This window comes from Rhea pennata, chromosome 13 (genome assembly GCF_028389875.1).
Source record: "Rhea pennata isolate bPtePen1 chromosome 13, bPtePen1.pri, whole genome shotgun sequence".
Taxonomy (NCBI): domain Eukaryota; kingdom Metazoa; phylum Chordata; class Aves; order Rheiformes; family Rheidae; genus Rhea; species Rhea pennata.
This window is the reverse complement of record NC_084675.1, coordinates 23,116,398-23,139,865: the sequence shown is the minus strand read 5'-3', so window position 1 is coordinate 23,139,865 and position 23,468 is coordinate 23,116,398. Positions and strand designations below refer to the sequence as shown.

The following is a 23,468-nucleotide window of genomic DNA, read 5'->3' as shown; positions in this document are numbered from 1 at the left end:
GGGGGCCAAGGCGAGGAGCTGCCGGCACCGGAGCGCCCGGCCCAGCCTCCAGCCCGGCCGGCAGGCATTGCGTGGCCCGGCCCCCGCAAGGCACTAGGGCGGCGGGAGGGCGGCCGAGGGGGACGGGGTGCTTGGCGGGGCACCGGGGCTGCGGCGGCGCGCTGCAGGGCCGGGGCCCTGAGCCTACGCCAGCAGCCCCATGCGGGTGACTTTGGCCGAGAGGAAGGTGTGCAAGACGAACACGATGGGCTTGGGGCAGGAGTGCAGGTCCAGCGCCTGCGGAGAGAAGGCAAGAGAGAGCTCCGGTCAGTCGGCGCGGCTGCGTGCCGCGGCCGGAGCTGGAGCGTGCCGGCAGCAGGCCCTCCGGCATCGCCCGCAGCCGGGCCGCCGGCTCAGCGCGGCGTCGGCCAGCGGTGCCTGGCAGAGCTGAGCGCCGGGAAAGCTGACCTCAACGGCCACCGCACAGCCAGGGGCGAAGCTGGAGGCACCCAGGGATGAGCGTCCCCGAATCAGGCCTGCGGGCCCCCCGTGAGCCCCCCGCGAGCCCCCCACTCACCAGCTCCCCTTCGGGGCCGCCGAAGTCCAGGTAGAGGTTCCGGATGCCGTCGTCCGCCGACATCCTCAGCTTCTCGTAGGGGTAGTGGAACAGGACGCTGCCGCCCGTCTCCTCCCGGGAGATGGTGAAGCCGCTCTCGTAGTGGATGGAGAGTTTCACCTCCTGCCCGTTGAGCGTGCAGCCTGCGGACACAGGCGGCACGGCCTCAGCGCCCACGGAGGCTCCCCGGCACGCTGGGGGCCTCTGGGGTCACACTGGGGTTGCACTGGGGAGCTCGGTGGTTGAACTGGAGGGGGCTCGGAGGTGCACTGGGGGGCTCTGGGGTTGCAGTGGGGGGCTCTGGGGTGCACGGGGAGACTCTGCGATCGCGCTGGGGGCTTTGGGGCTCCCTGGGGCCCCCAGCTGCAGACAGGAGGGGAGTCTCCGTGCCCCCCGAGCAGCAGGCCCCAGCCCTCCGCTGCCGGGGGCACCGCTGCCTCGGTCCGGCCGGGCTGGCGGAGGATGGACACGTCTCTGCAGGCACTAGAGGGAGCTTCGACACTGTCCCCACGGCCGCCGGCACCCAGCGCCGCTCCGGCAACCCTGGGGGGGCTCCGGGCCCTGGCTCGGGTCACTCCGCACCAGGCAGCTCCGGACAAACCCGGCCGCCCCCGGAGCCGGAGCAGCCGGCACATCCGCTGCCCGCGCTTACCCACAGACACCTCCTTTATCAGCTCGGCGGCGGCGTGGCAGCCCTGGACGAGGATCCGCGTCCAGGAGGAGAGGTCCCGGTGCGTCTCCACCCGGAAGACGTGCATCTCGATGCCCTGGCGAGAGCCCGTGCGGGTGGCGAACGTGAGCTCCGAGCCGAGGGAGGGAGAGCGGCGTCCCGAGCCAGAGTGAACCAGCCTGGGGGGCAGATGGGGACAGGGGCGTCGGGGGGGTGAAGGCAGCGCTGGGCGCAGCCCGGCCTGAGATTGCCCCACCAGCCCTTCGCCCCCTCCCTTTCCGCAGCTCCTGGGAGGGAGAAAAATAACCCTGGAGCCCCTTTGCCCCAGCCCGCGCTGACTCCTTTCCAGGTGCCTCGCTCCCGGCGTCTGGGGTGTCCGTCTGGCCAGGAATTCAGGCAGTGAAAAGAGGAGGGTTCAGAAATGGTGGCTTGTGCCCGACGGCACCAGGAGAGCCACCGAGGGTACGCAGGGGCCATCGCTGCAGCCCCGGGACAAGGGGCCCTGGGCGTCCCTGGGCCACGAGCCCGCAGCTCGTTTGGGAAAACAGGGGACACAGGAGGCAGCTCCGGCCTTGCGCCAGCCGCCGCTCGCCCCGCCTGCGGAGCCACGTCGCAGCGGCGCGGGGCGCGCGCCCGCGGGGAGGAGCAGCGGAGCGATTCCAGCTGCGGCTCGGCACGAACACAGCAGGTCCCGGCCGGCCGGGAAGGCACCGTGACTGCAGCCAGAGAGCTCCCGCGCGCGGGGAGGCCGCCCCTGCCGGAGGAGGAGGAGGCCCCTCTGCAGAGCCAGATGGCAATGCAGCCCGCGGAGGTGGGGGCCGGCCCGGGGCACAGTCCCAGCGAAGGCCCCGCCGGGCACCCCGGCACAGCCCCCGGCGCTCGGCAGGCTCCCGGCGCGTGGGGCAGAGTGGCCCTGCCAGGTGCCCGCCGGCCGCACGGGCACCCAGAGCCCGCGGCACCGCTGCAGCGCCGGGGGCCACGGCTGGGGAGCGCTGGCGGGGGCGGCGATTCTGGCGGCGGCCGCCGGGAAGGCCGGCCAGCTCCACACCCCCGCGCGCCCCGGGAGGCCGGGCGGCTCGGCCAGCAGCAGCGCAGGGGGAAGCGGCTTGTGCCGAGGGAGGCGATGGAGCAGGGGTGCCCGGGCCTGCGAGGTGAGCAGGAGCTCCGTGCCAGGGCTCGGCGCTGCGGCCCGCTGCCCCGCTCCAAGGATGCGGCAGCGGAGCCGGTGCCTGTGCTCGTGTGTGCAGAGCCCGTGGCTCGCTCCCTGCTTGGGGCAGGGGCGTGTTTACAGAAGGGCTCTTTGCTGCATGCTCCAGCTTTCCCAGCCCCACGCGTTAGCGCCCAGCACCTGTTTCTGGGCCTCTCCCCGTGCGGAAGGAGCCCCGTGGGCACGCGGCAGGTTAGGAGAGGCCGCTCCGTGCAGGGGCTGCCAACAGAGCCACGAAATGACCGCAGGCTCTGTCAGCGCAGGGTCTCGGCCGCGTCTCTGCAAGCGCTGCAGGGCTCTGCCCCTGGGGCTGGGGCTGCTCGGTGCGGGGAAGCTGCAGCGACACAGGCACCCTCGCCCCGGGGCCTCGGCGCCGCGCGCCCACCTGGTCGCGACGAGCGGGTAGCTGTGGCAGGGGGAGGCCCAGGCGTCCCGGGTCCAGGGCATGCAGTCGTAGAGCAGCAAGTCCTTCTCCGTCACGGCCATGAGGATGGGCCGCCACTGCTGCCTCCCTCCGTCCAGGCGGGCCTGGAAGAGACAAGCAGGGGCTCGGTATCGGGGACCGGGGACAGCAGGCGCCATCCGCGCACAGGGAGCTGGCACCGGGCTGCATTTTGGCCACCAGTCCCTGCCCCTTCCAGGGTCTCGGGGGCGCTCGGGGCAGCCTGGCCCCACAGAGCCTCAGAGCCGTGGGCAGGGGATCGCTCAGCGGGAGGCTGGAAACAGCCGAGCTCAGCCGGAGCCAGCGCTGCTGGCTCGGGCACCGGGCTGGCGCCCTGCCGCGCTGCGACAGCCGCGTGGAGCAGCACGGGAAGCGCCTCCGCGGGAACGGCTCCGCCGCCCGGCTGACCCCGAGGCAAGCGGGCCCGTGTCAGCGGGCTCTTGGGCCACGTTAATGCATCGTCCGGGAAAAGCCATGCACGGTGCTGTCTCGTGTGGCGTCCGGAAAGCCTGCTTCAAGAGCAGGCCCCGGCAGACCTCCTCTCACCCAGCTAAGGACGTCCCACTGCCCGGGGAAGCTAGAGCTCTCAAGAGCAGCAAATTCATGGGGTTATTAATATCTCTAACCAGGAAATCCCAGCAGGGATGTTTGCAGTTCTCGGCAGTGCTGCCTTCACCTCGGGCTGCAGCTGCCGCGGGCACAGCTGGGCACTGGGCCGCGCTGCTCTCCGCACGGCAGCGCCGAGCCGAGCACGCCTGGCTGAGGGGATGGGCAGGAGCAGGAAAACGGGGAGAGAAGGTGCAGGAGAGGCTGCACTGCCAAGAACAAGCCCCAGCCCAGCTCCTGCCCACATGGTATGTCACCACCCTACGGTGTAGCCCAGGACAGGGTTATTCCACCCCTCTGCCTCCTTCCTGAGCTCAGCGGTGGCCTGGGCTGCTGCACAGTGATGTGGAGCCACTGACGGCTCAACACTGTCGGCCTGGAGCTGAATGCTCAGGACGGGAAGGGAGCCATATCCAGCAGGGAGCTGCAGCCCGGCGAGCCCAGCGCAGCGCCTGCCCCCGCTGCCACCAGCCCGGCTCCAGCAGCCGCAGCCCTGCAGCTCCTGAAAGCTGCAAGGAGCAGGTTCGGCTGCTACTAGACCAAAATTTTTCTCATCTACCTGGATTCATCTGCAAAACCTCAGGCACTGGAGGTGCCCAGTTGGGGAGAAGGGGTGTCCCCGTGCACACAGGGCGGCTCAGCAGCCGAGCGTGGAAACGAGAGCGCTGCAGGAGCCCCGTGGCTGCGTGGGCTGCCCCTTAGTCTGCCGCTCCAGGAGGTGCGGTTCTGTTTGCCAGGGGAGGGACAGCACAGGGACAGGTGGTGCCACCGCTGTGCACTGTCTGCCCCAGGAAAAGCCTCCCCCGAAGCACTGGGAACTGGGATGGCCCCGGAGCGGGGGCTGGGTGTACCTGCTCTGCCAGCCACGCGATGTGCTTGACCTCCTTGCTGCTGCCCGTGGCATTGGTGGTCCCCAGCACGGCATTGAGCTCGGCCAGGACCTGTGGCAGCAGGGCCATGATGTTGGTGTGCAGGGCCGTAAACCAGGAGTGAGCAGTCGCTGTGTCCTTGCAACGTAAGATCAGGGTGTTCCTGCTGTCCGGAGAGTGCAGCTCGATCAACCTGCAACAGGAAAACAGCGCTGGAACACGGATATGGGAAACACCCCCCTTGCCAGAGCCAGGCGCACCGGCCAGGTGGCTGGTGGAGCACTGCGACAGCCCAGGACCTGCTGGAGCCCCTGCCTGGGGCCACGCAGCATCTCCAGGGATAAGGGCTGAGCCTGCTGCGAGCCCGCTGCGTGCTCGGGACACCGAGCAGGCGGGCAGCCGGGGTGCTGGGCCAGGCGAGCTCCCAGCCTCTCCCTCCCGCAGCAGCGCGGCGCTCCCAGCCGTGCCAGGCTTGCCCAGGCGCCTCTGGACCTGCACGTCCTGGCTTCGCCCGGCTCCTCCGCGCGCAGGCGCCGCGCCGTCCCCGCCAGCACGGCGCTGGCGCCCTTGGAGAGCCACCAGAGCGTGCGCCCGGCCAAAGGGCGCTCACTCTCGTGCCGGCCCCGCTTTGGCCGAGCCAGGCGGCACCCGGCCGCCAGCCACAGCCTGGGGGGCAGACAGCAGCCCCGGGGGCCTCGGCCACCAGCAAGCAGAGCGGAGTTCTCCCAGCCGCCGCGCTGGGATGACGGCCTGGCTCTCCTGGGAGCCGCAGGCAGGCAGAGCGCGTGCAGAGCAGCCCCGCTGCCCCGCTGCGCCCGCTGCCCACGCGTGGGTCGGGCTGCTGGGAGCAAAGTGCCCTGCGCCGTGTGGGAGCAGCACGGGAACCTCCCGCAGCGGCTCCAGCCAGCAAAGGCCCTGTGCAGAGGCAGCGTATTTCCACCTGGGTGAGCGGGGTGCGTAATTGGATTAACATTTCCAAACACAGGCTAAATGCAGGTCACGGCTTCCTCAGGCTGCCGGAGAGCCAGAGACAACCGGCGGCGCCTCCCACCCGCCTCCCGGGCCCTCGATGGGGAAAGGGGCCGTGCTTGCCCTCCTAGCTGCCTTCCCCATCCCCCGGGCAGGATCAGCCGGCTCCCGCGGCCGCGGGAAGCCCCGGGGAGTCAGCGCCCTGGCGGGGAGCACGGCCTGGGCAGCTCCCGCGCACTCAGCGGCTCTCCCTGAGCGGCTCCGTCAGGCAGCCCCGGTGCCCCGGCAGCGTGCAGCCCTGCTCTCCTGCCTGGCCCGGCACCGGCTCTGCTCCTCAAACGCCAGCTGACGCCTCTGACGCACGGGGGGGGGGTCTGTCCTTGCCCTGCCCCTCTGTCTGGCAGCGATTCGGGGCCAAGAGCACGCTGAGTTGTGTGGGGGACTGTTTGTTTTCCTGGCCACAGCCACACTAGCGTCTCGGCCACCGCTGGGCTTTTCCATATTTAATCACCCCCTTGGAGGCACGCCAGGCTCTGGAGCACGCAGCAGGGAAACTCAAGACTCGGGCAGAGCTGGAGTCACCTCCCTGCCACCACCGGGAAAGCTGCGGAGCCAGACTGGCCGTGCCAGTTCAAGTCCCTGGACTGCCTTTGCCACGGCTACAGGGGCCAGTGCTGCACGGAGAGAGCCACCGGCACAGCCTGGCTCGGCCGCACGGGAAGGAGACGGCGAGGGCAGGAGGTGCGCAGCACCGAGGGCTGCGGTGCCAGAGCCAGCGCACTCCTAGCCATGGACACACCACCGGGAGACGGGCAGTGCTCCCCACGGCCAGGCGCTGGGCCCTGGTGCCCGCTCCTGCCGCGCGACACCCGAAGGCTGCAGGCAGCTCGTGCCCCAGCAAACGCCGGGCTGCGCTGGCGCCGCGTGGCACTGCCAACCTCGGTGTCCACAGCCGGGTGGGAGCTGCAGCCAGGCAAGGACAGAGGTGTCCCAGCAGAGACAGCTCTCACCTTGCCCGGTGTCCCCAGCCGCGCGCTGCCCGGAGAGGCCTGGCACCAGCCCCGCTGGGTTCAGTGCAGGTCGCTGGGGCTGGACCGGCAAAGCAGGGAGGTTTTGCTGCCTCCTGCCCCCGTTTCTGCTGGGAGAGCTGCGTGCGGACGAGCCCACCGCTCGCCCCACGTGGCGGGCAGGCTGCCAGCGCCCCGGCTGGGGCCGGGGAAGGGGCAAGGCGCAGAGCCCTGGCCCTCTGCCAAACCACGGGAATTTCCGCAGAGCTGCCTTTAGGGCTCCGTGGGTGAACCGGGAGGTCGTGGTCGCAGCGAGAGGCAGCTTTCCCCACCCGGAGCCCTGCCCTGCCAGTCCTGCTGCGACCGGGAGCAGCCGAGCGCCGCTCCCGCCGCGGCTGAAACCCGACGCTGAGCTCCTGGGGCGGCTGGCGCTTCCGCCGCCGTCCGTGCACGGCCCGCGGCCAGCATGGCCCTCGCCGGGCAGCCTGGCACGGAGACCATCCTGCGGCCTTCTGGTGTAAGGGAGCCGGCGCCTCGAAAGGACACGCCGCCTTGCTGCCCGCACAGGCCCGCGGCTACGGGCCCGCAGAGTGGGCTGTGGGCACGGCAGCAGCCCTTCTCCCGGCCCTGCTCTCCGCAGCGCAGCGACGCCTGCTCCCGCCTGTGCCCGTCTCGGCCGTGCCAGGGCCGCAGGACTGCGCCAGCAGGCAGGGACCTGTCTGCCCCCAGGCGCACAGGGCCCCAGCGCCGCAGCCCCCTGCCCAAAGCAGGGCTCGGGAGCTGCGGCGGCAGCTCCAAGGGAGGAGGCACCCGCGCTTCGCGCTCTGCATCACCTCCAGCACAAGGCGCCGAGCTCACGGCCCCGCGCGGGCCAGGAACGACGCCTGCCGCCTCGGGCACGGCGGCGAGGGCTGGCCGCCCGCGCCCTCACCTGTTCTCCAGGTCGGGCATGCTCAGGTTCCTGGCGGCGAAGCACATCTTCAGCGGGATCACCTTGCGGTCCTTGGCGCTGCCGTGGTGCTTGGGGGAGCCGGAGTCCTCGCTGCCGCTGAGGCTGGGCGACTGCGGGGCGGCCCCGTCCCAGGGCAGGTCCGACACCAGCGACGGCTTCTTAATGTAGGGAGTCACTTCCCGCATGAACTTCACTGGGGGCAGAGCAGAGCGGGGACCGCGTTAGTGCCAGGGCTCCTCCGAACACAGCAGCCCTCCGCCCCCGAGAGCCGGGCGCTTAGCGGGGCAGAGCTCCGCAGGGGGGTTTCACCCCTCGTATCGGAGCCTTGTGCCAGCATCTGCGGGGCAGGACCGGGGAGGGGAGGGGAGGGGAGGGGACGATCCTCGCGCAGGTGGCCTGGGCACCGAGCGGGAAGCTTGACCAGGGCAGATCCCACAGCCCCCAAAGCCTCCGGGACACGGGGCTGCCCAGGCAGCAGGGAGCTGGTGCACGGCCGAGATCTCTGCCGTGCGGAGCAGCGGGCCCTGGGGAGAGCAGAGACGGCACCAAGGCCCGTCCGATCGCGGGGGCGTCCGTCCCCTGCAGCAAACAGGGGCCGCGAGGCTGCAGAGCGGCCGGGGGCTCCAGCAGACCCCTGCAGGGCCGCGACGCGCGGCACAGCACGCGGCCCGGGACGCCGAACGCCCGGCGGGTGCCGCGCCGGGGGTGGGCGCCCGCGAGCAGCCCGCGGCCCGCAGGGCGGGCGGGCGGCCGGCCGGGGGGCCGAGGGGCGACGGAGTGGCGCGGGCGGCCCGTCCCGGTTCGGGGCAGGCGGCGGCGAGGCGGCGCGGGCGGAAAGGCAGCGGGCGCAGCACAATGGGGCCGGGCGGGAGGTCAGGCTCCAGCCCATCCTGGCGCGCCCTCGCCGCCGCGCCGGGAAGGACGGCACTGTCCAAGTTTCCAGAGCGGCCAGCGCTCGCACCGCAGCTGCTGCCGGGAGCCTGGCTCCTTTCGCCGGGAAGATGAGGGCTTCCAGGCAGGATGTCGCCACTCTGCAGAGACGGGAGGAAGGAAGGAGGCATCTGCTCCGATTCCCCCTTGGCCGCCCCTCGCCGAAGACGCAGCCGCGCAGCCGGGCCGACGCAGCCGTCCCGCCGCGCTGAAGCCAGAGGCCAGCTCCGGCGCAGCACCCCGCGCCGGTGGGAGAGGGACCGCTCTCCAAAAAGTGCCTTGCTCCAGACCCGCTTTTCCGCCCCAGCTCCCCAACGCAAGGGTCGTTCCTCGGATCCAAACCACAGCTGCCCCCTGCTCCGCAGTCCCGCACCGAGCACCGAGTCCTGCTGCCGTCCCCATCGCCCCAGCTGCAGTGGCGCGGCCCTGCTGCCCAGAGCCCTCGCAGCCCCGAGCCCGCCGCGCTGGGCTCCTTAGCGCAAGGCGCCCCGAGGAGCTCTTCGCCCCCAGCCATCGGGTTACGGGAAAAGTGATTCATTCAAGATGTCAGAGAGCGCCAGATGCCAGCAAAAAAGCTCTCCGTGAAGCAGCCCGGCAGAGCGGGGGAGGACAGCGAGCAGGACAGCGTGTTTGGCCAAGCAGGAAATCAGCAAAGGGAGCGAAACAGCCTGGGGTGGGCCGGACCGCCCGCAGTCCCGGAGCCACCCCAGCAGGGCTCTCGCCGAGCTCAGCGATTCCCTCCTGTGAGACGGGACGGGGGCTCGCGGGCACCTTGTGCGCCCAGAAACTGCTGTTACGGGTGGATCAGCCTCGCCTCAGACACGCTCCAGCCCAGCAGCTGCGGGCCCTGGTCCGGGCTGCCGGTGCCCGCACGCGCGGGCTGGGAACGCCGTGCCGCGCTCCCCCCGTGCGTGCCGGCGGCCCCAGGGGCGTCGGGAGCCGCAGTGCTGGCAGGGGAGCGCTCCCAGCCAGCTCCGAGACGCACCTTCCCTAAAAGGCGAGGAAGTCACGAAATCATCTCGGCGCTGACACCGAAGCAGCCCGGCTCGGCGGGAGCCAGGCACACGACACGCTGGCAAGCAGCAGATGCGGGGAAGGAGGAATCCGCCGGCAGAGAGCGCATCCCTGGCCGCAGAGCCGCAGCCACACGGCTCTGAAGAAGGAACAAAGCTGGAAACAGCAACTTTAACGTGCCACAAGGCAACAGCCCTGCTGCAAGGGGCCTTCGCCCTCCAGCGTGGGGGAGGCCAAGGGCCAAGCAGCGCTCTGGTGTCACCGCAGGGGCCACAAGCCCTGCTCTGGCTGGATACGTGTGCGCGCAGAAAGCTGGGCGGGCTCGGGAGCAGGGACAGGCACAACCCCCAGGCAGCAGAGAGCTGGCACGGCGGAGGCGGCAGCATCCTCCGCACGCTGCTTGCTGCAGCTCTGAGTGGAGCGCTGAACCGGCAGCCTGGCGCGGAGGGAAGGGCTCGGCGCGGACCGGCCTGGGAGAAGCGCCCGGGCGGGATGGAGGGATCGTGGCTGCACGTCCCGCAGCCACGCGGCCGAGGGGTTTGCAAGGGAACCGCTCAGCTGGCAGCCGCGACGGGTCTGGTCCCGATCCGCAGCCTCGCGTTAGCCAGAGCATCCGACCTGCTGGCGCAGGCTTTGGCACTCAGCTCGCGCAGCGAGTGACGGCACCGCGGAGGGCCTGGGTCTCGCTCTCAGCGAGTCGTGCCGCGGGAGCTGGGTCCTCGCCCGGGTGCCGGGCCCGCAGGCTGCGTGGGAAGCCAGCGCTGCTCCCACCGGGGCCACAGCCGTCCCCACTGCGGCCTCTCTGGCTGTGCCCAGCGACGGGTGCGGAGCACCAGCCCTCGGCACGGGGCTCTGCTGCCGGCGGTACAGGCTCACTGGCCGCCCAAGCCAGGGCTCTGCCGGCTGCAAATCCTCCCCCTTCCTTCAGCAGCTGGTGGGAAGTAGCCGCAGGGATCCTTGCTCCAGGCACAAGGAGATAGCGGCGGATCAGACATTAGCATCCAGACTGCAGTGAGCGAAGGCAGCGCAGCCGGAGAGCTCTCGGCGGGTTAATCCGAGCACGGAGCTTGGCCCCCACCCCGCGCTCCCGGGGGATTTGCCGAGCTGGGCAGCACAGCTGGATGGAGATGCGCTGCCACAAGATGCCTGTCCTTGCTGTGGGCAGCAAACGAGTTAATATTAGCCTCCTGCCGCGCTTATCCAGGATTACTGCCTTCGCCATGCACCTTTAATCCCTCCGCGGGGAGCGCGGCAAGGTGGACGGGCGCTGGTGGCTGGACACATGGGGGCAGGTGGCCGGGGGCCAGGGGCTCCCCGCGGCAGCTGGCGGCCAGATGTGGCGGCCCCTGGCACACGTCAACAGGCTCGATGCGGAGAGCAGAGCGCAGGCATCTGCCCCCAAACGCTGACGGTGCTCCACGCAGCCCAGCCCGTTCGCGCCCCTCTTTGCTGAGCCTCCCGTGCTGTTAAACAAGCACGAAAACAGCCCGCTCAGCTAACGCCAGCCTCCCACCCTGCAGGACCCGCGGGCAGAGGGGCTGCCTGCCCTGGGGCTGCCGCTGCCCCGCTGCCAAGCTGCATTCCCAGGAGAGGAAGGGGAAGGGGAAGGGGAAGAGCTGGGACCCGTCGCTGTCATTTCCAAGAAACGCAGAAGAGCTGTTTTAAGAAAGACCCGAGGTGCGGAGCAATGCCCACTAGGGAACGGCGTCCGAACGCCCCGGGCTGCGTGGCATTCGCCTGCACGGATCCCGGCCTGCGTGTGCTGCTGAGCCACCTCCTGCCAGGTCCCAGCTGGGCTCAGGGACCAACCTGAAACCCAGCACGGAAGGAGGAGCTGCCGGGAAGACCCTCTGCAGGGGCACATCACCGAGAAGCGCAGGACTGGGAGGACCACGAAGCTCCTCCGAACGCATTGGCTTCCCTCAAGCTTACGCTGCCTTCGGCCCCCGACGCAGCTGTCCTCTCCCGGGGCTGGCAGCGCTGCTCGCCCCGGCCCTGACGCGCGGGCAGCCGCGTTAGCCCCGCTCCCACTAACCCGCTGCACACCTGCCGGCTGGGAGCTGGCAAACCCCAGCGCGCAGCGCCAGTGCCCAGCACCGCTCTGGACGCAGCTCGTAGGGCCGAGCGTCTGCAAACCCTTCGTTAGCGCTTCCCCGAACGGGCCGGGCACGAAGTCTCCCAAAACTCCCCGGCCAGAGGAGCCCGGGGCCCGGCTGCACCGCGGCCACGCTGCAGGCAGGCAGCTCCCGCTGGCGCACGGACGCCACGGGCTCCGTCTGGCTCTTCAACCGGACAAGCAGCGAGACGCTGTGCCCGTGCAGCAGCCTGCAACTTTTGGAACCCTTTGGGGACAGGGGAAGGAGGGACACGGACACAGGAGAGGGAGCCAGGCCCGGAAATGTTCAGGGAGCGTGCGGGAGGTGACTAGAGGCTCGTGGGGATGCCTGCCCGGGGCCAGCTCCTTGCAAGCCCGTGTTTTGGGTGGGACCCTGCTGCCGCACGGCGCAGACAGCAGGACGTGCTTCGGGACATCCGCTGCAGGCGCTTTCGAGCCAGCCCTTCTATTTCTGTCAGGAGCTGGTGCGAATCAGCCGGAGAGCCCACAGCCGGCTCAGCGCAGCCTGCTGCTGTCCCGCCCACGCGCCCTCCCTGAGAGCGCTCGCCGCAAAGGAAACCCCAGCCGGCGCTGCTGGCACTCCTCCCTCGCAGCCCGCCGCAGGAAGGCAGCTGCTCTCGCGGCCGAGCACGGCTCGGGAGAGCTCCCTCCTCGCTGAGCCAAGCCTGCTGCGTCGGCTCCAGCCTCGGTCCATCCTCCACCGTGGAGACCTTGGGGGGCTGCTGAGCCCCGTCCTCCCGCCCCCCATCTGCGCCGAGACAGGCTGAAAAAGGCAGGGGAAACTGCTGAATCAGGCGTAGGTTCAATCGTGCAACTCTCCTTCCCCTTTGCAAGCCTCCCTGGCCGCCCCGTCACTACCCAGCTGGCTGGAGCTCTGCGCTGAGCTCCCGCGAGCGGCCCCAGAGCAAAGCGAGGGAGGGCTCCCCGCCCCCAGGAGCGCTCGACCGCGCCGCGCACGCGGCCCCGGCGGAAAGCGCTCGCCACGGCGCCCCTCCAGCAGAAACCCGCCGCTCTGAGCGGCTCACCCAAGCCGAGGGAGCCGGGGCGGAGGACGAAAGCGCCGCAGGGGCGGCCGAGCGGGGCCCGAGCACGAGCTGCCGGCAGAGGTGCTCTGCTGCTGCCAAGCGCCGCGGCCCCTGCCGGGCTGGGCCAGCTCCGGCTCCGGGCAGGAGCGGCCCCAGGAGCCCTGCCTGCCGGCCACGCCGTGCACCAGGTCGCTCGGGTCCCGCTGCTGGTGTCGCTGAGCACGAGGACGACCGAGGCCTCCTCCACCTCAGCTCATGGTCCCCCTCAGCGGAGATGCTGGGAAGCCCCAAGATGCTCTCCTCGGAGCTCCGTGTGCGAGGCGGCCCCACAGCCGGGCAACGAGCAGACTTATGGGCCCCTCTAGGGAGCAAGGAGCGTCCTGCCACACGTTCCCGGTGGGAAAGGAAGGGGCAGCTTTTGCGGCACCTGTGTCACCGAGCCACAAGCTCCACAGCCAAAGTGAGGGGCTCCTGCAGGAGAGCACTGAAAAGAGCCTTGCTGCAGGAGCCAGGAGCGAAAGGGGAAGGATGGAGGAGGAGAAACGGGGAATCTGGCACCTCTGGCACATGGGGACTTTCACCGCCTCTCAGCCAGCAGCCCGACAGCAGCCAGCAATCCCATCAGGCTGTTTAAAGCCCTGGAGAGCACTGAAGCAACAAGACCATTTCTGCACCGGGCTGCAGAGCCCCCCTGCTGCCCCACAGCACGAGCCCTGCTCCAGGCAGCTCTCGCACTCCCCGGAGCCAGCCCGGTCCTGCCTGAGCTTGTCAAACCGTCTGGGAAACAGGTCGGGCAGGAGCCGGGCGCTTGCCAGGGCCAGCCACGAGCAGGGTTCTTCCCAGGCACAAAACAAACGGCTCCACCTTGCCACGGGAGGACCAGGGATGCAGTTGTCCCCGTGTGGGGTACGCTAGGAGCCTGCGGGTCCCCCCTACCCCACGCGGGCTCGTGGAGCCAGGGCTGTTGTCAGACCTGGGTGCAAACTAGAGAGATTTATGCCATCAAAGAGCAGCCTCACGCTGCTACTCGGCTCTAATACAGGAGGGTGCAATCACCCAGAGCAGCCCCCGCGGGCTACACCGCGACTCTGCGCCGCCGCCGGGCATCGCAGCCTCAGCCACGCATCCGGACGCGGCAGCGCGGGCACGCAGCATCCCTCCGCGAAGAGCCCTGCGTCTTGGGGGCAGCTCGGGCGGCCGCTCTCCCGGGATTCCCCCGCGTCGGCGGGCACGGAGCGGAGCCGGCCCGCTGCCGTCCTGCCCCACCGGGCGACGTCGCCGCACACGGAGACCCGCCGCGAGCCCGGCCGGCCCGGCGCAGCGCGCTCGCCTCCCGGCCGGCTCCCCGCTGCAGTCCGGGCTCTCGGGCCTCCTTGCAAGGGGCGACGCGACAGCAGAGAGGGGCGGCAGGAGCCGGGCGCACGCGGAGCGAAGCGGTCGCCCCCGCCGCCAGCGGAGGGCTCGCGCTGACGGCTCCTCGGAGCCGCAGAACCGCGCGGTCACCGCGAACCGAAGCGGCCGCCGCGCCGGGAACGCGAGGAAACCGATTCCCCGAGGAGGCCGGGCCGCGCTTCGCCCCCCGCGAGAACGGGGCGCCCGGCAGCGCCGCGGGGTCCGTGCCCGGCGCCCGGCACGGCCGCGAGCGGGAAGCGGGTGGCAGGGGGTGTCGGGGGCCCCCACCCCCCGCGGGACACCCGGCAGCCGTGCCGTGCCGGGCCGGGCCGTGCCGGGCCGGGCCGGGCCGGGGGGGGCGCGAGGGCGGCAGCGGGGTCGCGACGCGCCGGTACCTTCGAGGACGACCTCCCTCCCGGCGCGCTTGAGCGCCTGCACGGCCTGGTCGTGGGTGGCGTCGCGGAGGTCGACGCCGTTGACGGCGAGGATGGCGTCGCCGAGGCGCAGCGCCCCGCTCCGCTCCGCCGCCAGCCCCGGGAAGATGCGGGAGATGAGCACGGGCATGCGGTTCTCGCGGCCGCCCTTGATGCTGATGCCCAGCCCGCCCGCCTCCGCCTTCACCACCCGCACCCGCCGCACGCCCGCCGGCACCGGCGCCGGCGCCGCCTCCGCGCCGCCCCACTCGGCGCCGTTGGCCACGCCGTTGAGCGCCGCCGCCTCGGCGGGCTCCGCCGTGAGGCTCAGCGCCTCGCCGCTCAGCTCCGCCGCCACCCGCACCCAGCGCTCCCGCAGCAGCAGCTCCAGCAGCCCCGCTTTGGACGCGCGCGTCCACACGGCCATGCCGCCGCCGCCCGGCCCGGCTCGGCCCGGCCCGGCTCGGCCCGGCCCGGCTCGGCCCGGCCCCGCCCGGCCCGGCCTCCCGCCGCCGCCCCCGCCCCGCCCGCACGGCCGGCTCTGATTGGCCCCCGCCGCCCGGCAGGGGCGGGGCGCGGCCCGGCCCCCCGGCTCTGATTGGGCGGGGAGGGGGAGGAGGGGCGGGGCGGCGGCGGCGGGGCCCCGCCCCCGCGCTCTCCTCAGGCCGCGGCGCCGCCGTCGCGCTCCTCAGGGCGGGAGCGCGCGGGGAGGGGGGGGGCGGCGCTCGGCGGGGGGGGCCTGGCCCGGCTCGGCTCGGCTCGGCTCGGCCCGGCTCGGCCCGGCCCGCGCTGTCCCCGCGCGGCGGGGGCCTCGGGCCCCACGGCCAAAGCCGCGACGCGCTGCCCCCCCCCCCCCTCCCCAGGGCCGGGGCCTGGTCCGCCCCGGGCCGCCGTCCCCGCCGGGCCGGGCCGCTCCGCGCCCTGCCCCGGCCCCGCTGCGGGCGGCGAGGGGAGCGAGCCCCTGCGCGGGACTGGGCCGGGGGCGCGGGAGGACCCCGGCGAGCACCAGCCGCTCCGGCGCTCCGGCCTGCGGGAGCGGAGCCGGGCGGTAGGGGAGCCGCCGCTGCAGAAATCCCCCCCCGAAGGCAAGCAGCCTCCCGCTGCGGTCTAAAGTCCCTCCAGCCCGCTCAGGCAGCAGCCGGTTAAGGCATTACTCACTCGGAGCAAAGATTTCGCCGTCAGACGCTGGCGGACTACTGCCACGGCGCGACACCCAGAGCCTGCGAAACGCCTCACGGGCCGCGACCGACGGACGGCAGCACCGCGAGCCTTCCAGCTCCGGAAGGATCCCGCCGGATCCCTCGCTGCGCTCCCCTGCTCCAGAGGCAGCACCAGGCCCCGCGAGCTCGGGCACAGCCGCCCGACGCCGCCCCGGCCCTCCTCCCTGCCGGGGCTGCGCGGAGCCGGCTCCCCAGGCCAAAAGCTTCCCAGCGCCTCCTCCGGGTCGAGCCACCCGGACCGCGCACTCCCCTCTCCCCTGCTCTTCCCTGCAGGGGCAGGGAAGCAGGACGCATCTCTGGGCCAAGCTATCAGGGGAGGTAGCGACAGCAGTGAGAAAAGGGTTGCAAAGCAAGAGCGTGTGGGTTCACGCCCTGGTCCCGCGCCTCCTCCCAAGGCCAGGAGAGCTGCTCCATGCGCTGGCACCTAACAGCCCACCCCTGCCACCGGTGGGCACTGGAAAACTGGCTGCGGCCATGCAGGAGCACAAGGCTCAGTGGCTCAGCCCTGCCAGGAGAGCCCCAGCACGTGCTGCTTGCACGCTGCAAATCGGACACCAGCTGCCACAGGCAAGGACGTGCCCAGCTTTCCCTCGTGCCGCCGCAGCTCCCCAGCTAACAGCCGCCCCAGAGCTCCCACGGCTGCGCACCAAAGCCAGCAGCTTTTGTCAGAGACCACGCCGCACCCCCAACACACCAGCGTGCAGCTGTGAGCACCGGCTCTGCGACACTGGAGGGCTCCTCCTGTCCGGCCCTCTTGACTGGGAGCAGGAGCGCCCTGCACAGGCTACTTGCATCCAGAGGGCATCAAGACAGGGCACACGGGTGTCGAGTGCCTGCTTAACAGGGAAGGGACTGGCAGTCCCCACCTGTCCATCCGGAGCCCAGCTCACTAGGCATCCCGCCTGGCGGGACATGCGAACGTGACTGCTGTTAGAGGGGATGGGAGTCCCTTCTGCTCCACACAGAGCCCCAGCAGCCACAAAACCCATCTTGCAGCTGGCTGGGCCAGCGCTAGGAGAGAGAAACCAACGCTGGGGCCTGATGTTTCCCAGAAAAGCGGCCACAGAGAAGGTAGACGATCTGGGACTATGCCAAGCCCTTGCAGCCCCCAGCTGCTGCCAATGACCAGGACAGGACAGGACAGGCATCACAGGCTCAGGGCAGAGCTGACCTGCTGCTGCTCGGACAGGCAAAGGGCAAGGGTGATCCCTGAGCACACAGCCCTACAGAACAACAGAGTTTATTATTACAACATCCTAGGAAAGCAACATACACAGTTTCTGTGGCTGGAGCAGCTTGTTCTGCTCTTAGGTGCCAAATTTCTTCTGTTGGATGGGTGGTGGCAGCTGGGTCTTGATGTCCATGATGGGCCGCTCCACCATCACAAGGCAGTTCTCGTCCAGCAGGTCCGCAAAGAGCAGGGGCTGCAGGGCAGGGAGGGGACAGGAGATGACAGCCGTGCCGAGGACAATGTCTCTCCCTACTCTGCCTCAGCTTACTGGGTTCAAGCGCACAGAGCTGCCATGCAGACGGCTCTAGCTTAGCCTTAACCAGGGACGTTGCTTAAAGGATGCGCTCTGCAGAGAGCTGCCTGAGATCAGAGCCCGCAAGATCACAGTGAGCAGCAGCACCACGATGGGTATGCAGAGACTCAGAGCCCTGCTCTGCTGCTGGGGCACCGAGAGCACGTGTGATGCCAGCAGTGTTGAGGAACAACTCAGGAAGGCTATGTCCGGACTATGCCAGGACAGCAAGCACCTTGCTCCAGAAACAGGGATGAAGGGAGCTTGGCAAGATTATCTCTGCACCCATGTCTCCTTCTAACCAGCCGGGCATCCCGACAGCACTGCAGCAGCTTCCTCACTCCCTTGGGCAGACCATGGGCCACAGGCACCCACTTCCTCAACACCATCCCTCCTGCAATGCAGGAGGCAATGCATGCACAGCAACACCCACCTGGAACTTCTTGCAGATCTTGAAAGCGTGGAGTTGTCTCTTCCTGGCTGTCTCTGGCAGCTGCTTTAGGGTGCTCTGATTCATCAGAGAGGCACTGTCATCAGGCAGGGGCTGCAAGAATAGTGCACAGCACACATCAACACTGCCCAGGAGTTACCACTGCCTCCTGCTATCCCTGGGCTCCTCAGCCACACACAGGTCCCACCTCCTGCTCATGGCAGAACATGAAAAGTGGCAGGAACAGCCACTCCAGTGGATCACAAGTTCATGGAGGAGATGACCTGGGCACAAGCCAGACCTGGCACAGGCACACAACATCCCCTTCATCATCCTGCCAACAGCCTAGCACATCCCTTCTCTGACCAGTGCCAGCCAAACACCACCACCAGCCACTTCAACCAGCGGAGCAGCGCCTGGCAGGCAGCACACATTGGGTGCGCATGGCCCAGTGCTCTGCACTGGGAGGGCAGCAGAGCTGGAGCGGGATGCAGGAGCATCCCCTTCCCCTCTCTTCCCTGGGCCCCAGGCTGGACTCACCAGGGACTTGTCGAGGATGCAGAACATGTAGACGTCGTGAAGCAGGATGTGCGAGGGGTTCTTGGGGTTGAAGGCGATGTGGGTGATGGGCGAGTCCCTCTCCAGCCAGGCCTTGTGCAGCCCGCAGTTCTGCACCGTGCGGCTCCAGGCCGTGTACTGCCTCTCAGGGATGCTGAACTCGAACAGCTGCGGATACAGGAGAGGGGAGATAGGGTGGCCCAGTGACTGCTGACCCTGCAGCTCTGCTCTCTAACACTGCTGGGGACATGACAAGGAGGGAACGGAGGTCCCCTACCCCAGCCTGTGCCAGGTTCACTCCTGCCCTTGCCCCCAGCCCCACACCAGCACGCACACACAGGCAGCTGGTGAGCAAGCCAGGCCACGAGTGCTCTGTGAGGACAGGCTCCTACCAGGGACAGCAGGTGCTAACTGGCTGCTTCACGCTCAGGACGGAGCCAGCGAAGGCCAGCTGGGCTGTTACTGAGCTCCAGCAACTGCCCGTGAGTCGCAGCTCTGCTGCACGTGGTGCAGCCTGAAAGCCCCAAGCCAGGAATGGAGCCCTAAGGAAGAGTCTCCAGGACCAAATGGGGTAGGAGAAGCAAGCGCAGGGCCTGCACGCAGGGAGAGCTCCTACCTGCTGGTCCGAGTAGGCGATAACAAGGTTGTTAGTCACAGGGTGAATTGCGAGGGCAGTCACTGCACAGCTGTACGTGGGCACCGCGCAGTGATGCTGAAAGGGACAAGAAAACAAGATCTTGATGAGAACAATCTGCCCTCTATACGCCCACAGCTTCTTCCCCACCCCTCCTAGGATCTCTCCCTCCTTTCCTGTGCACCCATCCCCAGGCCTGCTCCACGGATGCAGGGATTGCTCCCAGAAACGGGTGCCTACGCCAAGCCCACGGTCTCCTCCCAGTGTGGCCGGGTGCGTCCCAGGGCAGAAGGATGGTGAGCACCGTTCCTGCAGCTCTCTGATCCGAGCTCTTACCTTGAAGCGTTTCAAGCTGTAGATATGGATTTCCCAGTCACCGCTGGCTGCAGCCAGCCAGTTCCCATCTGCACTCGACGCCAGCAGGTACACAGCCTCTGGGGTCCCTGCGAAAACACCACCCGCCAGCTCTAACGGGTGTTCCGGAGCCCGCTCGGGACCGCAAACCCACCCCCAGGAAACATCCCAGACCTGCTGATCCGGCCAGGATGCTGGGCTACGCGGCAGCTGCACGGCTTGCCCTGGGCGCCCTCCCTGCTCACCCGTCTGTGACGGCGCTGGGAGGGCAACGTGAACAGAGCACGGAGAGGCTGGCAGGGGTGGGGAACGGATCTGCAACCTCCACTGCAGGGAAGAGCAGACGTGCTCAGCCCCACACACCCCTCTGTGCCCGCGGTGCTCTTAGGGGGGGCCGGTGACACGGAGCTCGGGACCCCCAGGACCTGCTCTCCTCCCTGAGCCTCTGCCCGACGTGGACTCAGCAGCCCAAACCTGATGGCGGTCGAAGCGTGTGCAAGTGTTTGCAGCTCCCTGGTTCCAGGAGCTGGAGCACATGGACCGAGCCTTGATCAGAGGCAACAAAGAGAGTACTGGAGTCAGCAGAGCACTGGAGCTGGTAGGCCGGGAGCAGCAGCTTGGGTACGTTGGTGACCTTGCAGAGGAGGGAGAAAGCAGAGTTAGCAGCCACCTACCACTGCTGACAAGCCTTGAGCTCGCTCAGGCCAGTGGCGCCACGCGAGCAGTGCCAGGAGCAACCCTCGTTCCCAATGAGTCAGCGTGCGGTCCCACATGGGAAAACCCAGCTCCGCAGGCAGTGCCGGCTCGCCAGGACCCCGCAGCCACCCGCCCCTGCCCCAGCAGCAGGGCAGCCTGCTGCTCTCCTCACCTTCTTGATGCTGACGCTGTCACCCTCGTGTTGCACTCGGTAGAGGTGGAAGCGGGAGGCAGTGGAGTAGGCGATCCAGCTGCCACAAGGAGAAACGCAGCTGCAGTAGATGTGCTCCGGACCCTGGAAGCACAGAGGTGCTGAGCAGGGGCCTGGCAGCCTGTGAGACCCCCCTGCAGCTAGTTCTGTCACACGAAGGCCCAGTGGGGGCCCCCCGACAGAGGACGCAGGACTGTGGTGGCAGGCAGAGCTGAGGCAGGCCGTACTTCCCAAGCGCCTCAACCACACGGAGGCCTCCCCGCAAGGCTGGGTGCTATGGCAGGTCTCTGCGAGCGCACGCAGCTCACCCCAGCACGCAGGAGGCAAGGAGCACAGAGAGCACTTGCGGCAAGGACAGCCTCCCTGGCCAGCTTCCTCCTGCTGCGCAGCAGAGCCAGAGCCCCAGGCTCCGACCTCCCGAAGGTGGAGGACTGACGTGGTGACAGCTCTCAGCGCAAGGCGGCACAGCCTTGCCCTGCTGCAGCCCGGAGCATGCCCTTCTCTGGGGCGCGAGGACAGACCGCACGCAAAGAGTGCGGGGGAAATCTTCAGCACAAGGTCTCTGCCCACTGGGGCACAGTAAACACTGAGCTAGGACAGACTCGCTTTGCAGGCCCCATCTGCCCCACATCTTTCCTGGTGCTGCAGATCTGCTGGCCCCCAGCTCCTGGCCTCAGCAGCAGTCGCTCAGCCTCACCTTACTCTTGAGCTCCACGAGGTGCTCGGGCACGCGGCACACGGGAAGGACCTCGCCATCCTTTCCTGGGATGAGAAAGGACCACGCAGCTTGTGAGCAACATTGGAAAGCACACAGATACTGTCAGACAACACAACCGGGGATCACAGGGGAAGCAGTGCCAGACAAGGGTGCTGAGGGAGAGCCCAGGCCCTTCTGCTGAGGCTGAGCTCCCCAGCACACAGCCTAGTGCTAGCAGGAAGCACGTGCTCTCATCAGCAGGGCTCCAGGCGCTTTAGGCCCTGCCACAGGCTTAAAGACAGCGGTTTCCAGCGCCGTCCTGGGAGCAAGGCCACGCGACTCACCGCTTTCATTGGTGGAGCCAAGTCTCCAGAGCTCCAGATGCTGCGAGAACTGGAAGAGAAGGAGCCGAGCTTTCCTGGCACAGGAGACGAGGCGTCGCTGTGGTCAGAAATGGGCAGGCTATCGTGAACCTGATGCCTAGAAGAAGAGGCTGGGCCAAAGCCAAAACACCCTGGGCTGCTGGCAACTTCGAGGAGGGGGAGAGGGAGGAACTAGTCTTATGGGATGGGAGCCTGAACATCGGGACGCAACGAGGACGGCAAGACAAGCTTCCCCCTGGTTGCTGTGCCCTATCACAGGAGCCACCAGCCACAGCAGGCTGAGCCCAGCTGTCCCCAGGAAGCAGCCAGCCGTCTCTCGCAGAAGAGCTAGCCGTGCCGGCCTGCTTCCCAGGCGCTCAGCAGCAGGTCTGACACTCCGCTTAGGGCACCACTCACATGAGGGAAGGTGAATTTCCGGAGCGCTGCCTCGTAACCCTTCTTTTGCATCTTCTCCATAAGTGGACGGATCACCAGCTGGGCATCCAGGCCTGGATACCGGGCAGAGCTCAGGTGAGCAAACACGGGGGCAGACGTGCTGTCACCCAAGCCCTCCTCGTGAACGTGCCCCACAGCACGTACCTCCAGAGATGAGAGCCGTCGGGCTGTGCGCCACGGCTCGCACGTCATGGGTGTGATGCTGGAAGGGCTTTGTCCGCACCCAGTGCTTGTCCTGGCTGCCCATCTTCACTGGCAGCAGCTGAAACTGGTACGTGGCCCCTGCTGAGGTGCCCACAACGATGCTGTCTTCTTTCTGGTGGGGAAAACGGAGCGTTGGTTTGCAGGGCGCAGACTGTCAGCCCTGTGAACACAGGCCGAGGCCTGCCAACGGGAAGGAAAGCAAGAGAGCAGATCTTGGCGCCACCAGGAACCAGGCACAAACTTTCATAGCCCTGTTCCATCCAACCCAGGCACCAGCCAAGCTGACCACTCCAAGGGGGCCAAACTGGGGAGCGAGCGCACCTGGCTGAGCACCTCTGCTGCACTGGAGCCGAGATGGGGCAGGCCCCAGGGTGCTGGAGTGTCTGCCTGGGCCTACACGTACCTCCGACACAGCCAGGGACAACACGGCCGAGGTGCCGACGGTGTGCGACTCCAGCAGGGTCCCTCTCTCCCAGTCCCAGAACTGCACCCTCCCAAACGAGTCCGAGCTCACGACGGTGCCGCTCGACAGGAAGGCGATGCTCCACACGACGCACTCGCGCTTCTTGGACTTCTGCATGTGGTAATTCACCATGATCCTCTGGACGGCGCGGCCTGAGACAGGGAAAACAGTTGAGGATGGAGAGAAGAGCAGTCAGGTGCACCCAGGACCCCTCCCACCCAGAGCTGAGAACCTCAACAGCTCGAGGCCTCTTCCCCGACGTGGGGGCAGCTGAGGTGGACCGGTCGGCCGTTGCAGAACCCGCAAACATTGCCTCCCCGCTGCCGCACAGGCGGCCTGGAGCGGCGGCCCCATGGCACGGGACACGCCAGCCTCGTGTTTCTGGGAGAACAGGGGCCGACGCGGAGGAACGGTGCTGCCTGCGCTAAGGGTGGCCAGTTACCCGAGCTGACGTCAAACACGCGGAGAAAGTCAACGGAGCCAGCGGCAACGTGAGTCTCTGCCGGGTGCCAGGACAGACACAGGACGCGGCCTGCAGAGAAGGGCAGAGAGAGCAGCTCCGGACAGGGCCCCTCCACCACGGGGAGGGGAGGGGAGGGGCTCGGCAGAGGGCCGGAGGGGCGAGCCGGCTCCGGGGCTCACCTGGCTGCCGGTCCAGGCTCCGCTCGAACTGGACTCCATCAGGCACCACGCGGAAGAGCTTGACCGAGCCGTCCTCGCAGCCGATCTGGAGAGGAGGGTTGGATCAGCCCCAGAGCGGGCCTGCCGGTGCCCGGGCAGGGCAGCCCCAGTGCCGGCGGCGCTCACCACCAGCTGCGTGCCGCTGGCGTTGGCCGCCAGGCTCCAGATGGGTCCCCCGAAGCCGTCGACCGAGCGCTTCACACGCAGCCTCTCCAGGTCGAACTCGCTGATGTCCCCGCTGAGGCCGGCGCCGAAGAGCCGGTCCCCGGCCGCCCAGCACAGCGCCTCCACCGACCTCGCCTGGTGCCCTGGGATGGCCTGCGGGAGCCGGGCGTGAGCGGCCGGGCGTGAGCGGCCGGGCCCGGGCCCGGGCCCGGGCCCGCCCCGCTCCCCCCCCCCCCGGTACCTTCTCCTGGAAGTAGTTGGCGGCGAAGTTGTAGACCTCGACGGCGCCGTCGGTGCGCGCGAGGGCGAGGCGGCCGGCGCGGCGGTGGTAGGCCAGGCACCGCACCCCCGCCGGCACGAAGCTGAAGAACCGCACGCGGTGCACCTCGAACTCCCCCATGGCGGGACCGTCCGGCCGGGACGGGACGGGACGGGACGGGCAGCGGTGCCGGCAGGGCCGGGCCGCCGGCCGCGCTGCGTCGGCTCCCTCCGGCGGGGCCCGGCCCGGTAGCGCGGCCCGGTAGCGCGGCCCGGCCCGGTAGCGCAGAGCCCGGCGCGGCGCCGCCTCCTGCCGCTCCCCCACGTGCGGCCCCGCGCCCGGAAGCGG

The 23,468-nt window shown here is 69.1% G+C and overlaps 2 protein-coding genes across 2 annotated transcripts; both read right to left on the bottom strand.

The window, feature by feature from the left end:
* Nucleotides 1-174: 174 nt before the first annotated feature.
* SNTB2 (syntrophin beta 2) lies at nt 175-14,661 on the bottom strand. The gene is made up of 7 exons (XM_062586715.1): nt 14,190-14,661; nt 7,297-7,510; nt 4,372-4,582; nt 2,858-3,000; nt 1,248-1,444; nt 557-738; nt 175-276 (listed from the first exon to the last, which is right to left on the bottom strand). Exons 1-7 carry the CDS (start codon nt 14,632-14,634, stop codon nt 184-186), a joined length of 1,485 nt encoding a protein of 494 aa, XP_062442699.1. The 5' UTR covers nt 14,635-14,661; the 3' UTR covers nt 175-183.
* Nucleotides 14,662-16,651: 1,990 nt separating this feature from the next.
* Nucleotides 16,652-23,448, bottom strand: UTP4 (UTP4 small subunit processome component). The gene is made up of 16 exons (XM_062586289.1): nt 23,103-23,448; nt 22,823-23,014; nt 22,658-22,742; nt 22,458-22,547; nt 21,956-22,167; nt 21,493-21,664; nt 21,310-21,401; nt 20,875-20,971; nt 20,531-20,595; nt 19,795-19,917; nt 19,401-19,560; nt 18,909-19,015; nt 18,555-18,650; nt 17,921-18,106; nt 17,384-17,494; nt 16,652-16,851 (listed from the first exon to the last, which is right to left on the bottom strand). The coding sequence occupies exons 1-16, from the start codon at nt 23,259-23,261 to the stop codon at nt 16,735-16,737; spliced, it is 2,064 nt and encodes a 687-aa protein (XP_062442273.1). The 5' UTR covers nt 23,262-23,448; the 3' UTR covers nt 16,652-16,734.
* Between the last annotated feature and the right edge of the window lie 20 nt (nt 23,449-23,468).

Bases quoted from the DNA above. Each gene is read 5' to 3' on its own strand.
- SNTB2 (XM_062586715.1), bottom strand. From the start codon at position 14,634: ATGGCCGTGTGGACGCGCGCGTCCAAAGCGGGGCTGCTGGAGCTGCTG. The intron at 1,445-2,857 runs GTGGGCGCGCGG...TCTGCCCCCCAG, and splicing joins TACCCGCTCGTCGCGACCAG to GCTGGTTCACTCTGGCTCGG. The intron at 277-556 runs GTGAGTGGGGGG...TTCTCTCCGCAG, and splicing joins GCGGCCCCGAAGGGGAGCTG to GCGCTGGACCTGCACTCCTG.
- UTP4 (XM_062586289.1), bottom strand. From the start codon at position 23,261: ATGGGGGAGTTCGAGGTGCACCGCGTGCGGTTCTTCAGCTTCGTGCCG. The intron at 21,402-21,492 runs GTACGTGCTGTG...CCCGGTATCCAG, and splicing joins GACGGCTCTCATCTCTGGAG to GCCTGGATGCCCAGCTGGTG. The intron at 17,495-17,920 runs GTGAGTCCAGCC...CTATTCTTGCAG, and splicing joins GCATCCTCGACAAGTCCCTG to CCCCTGCCTGATGACAGTGC.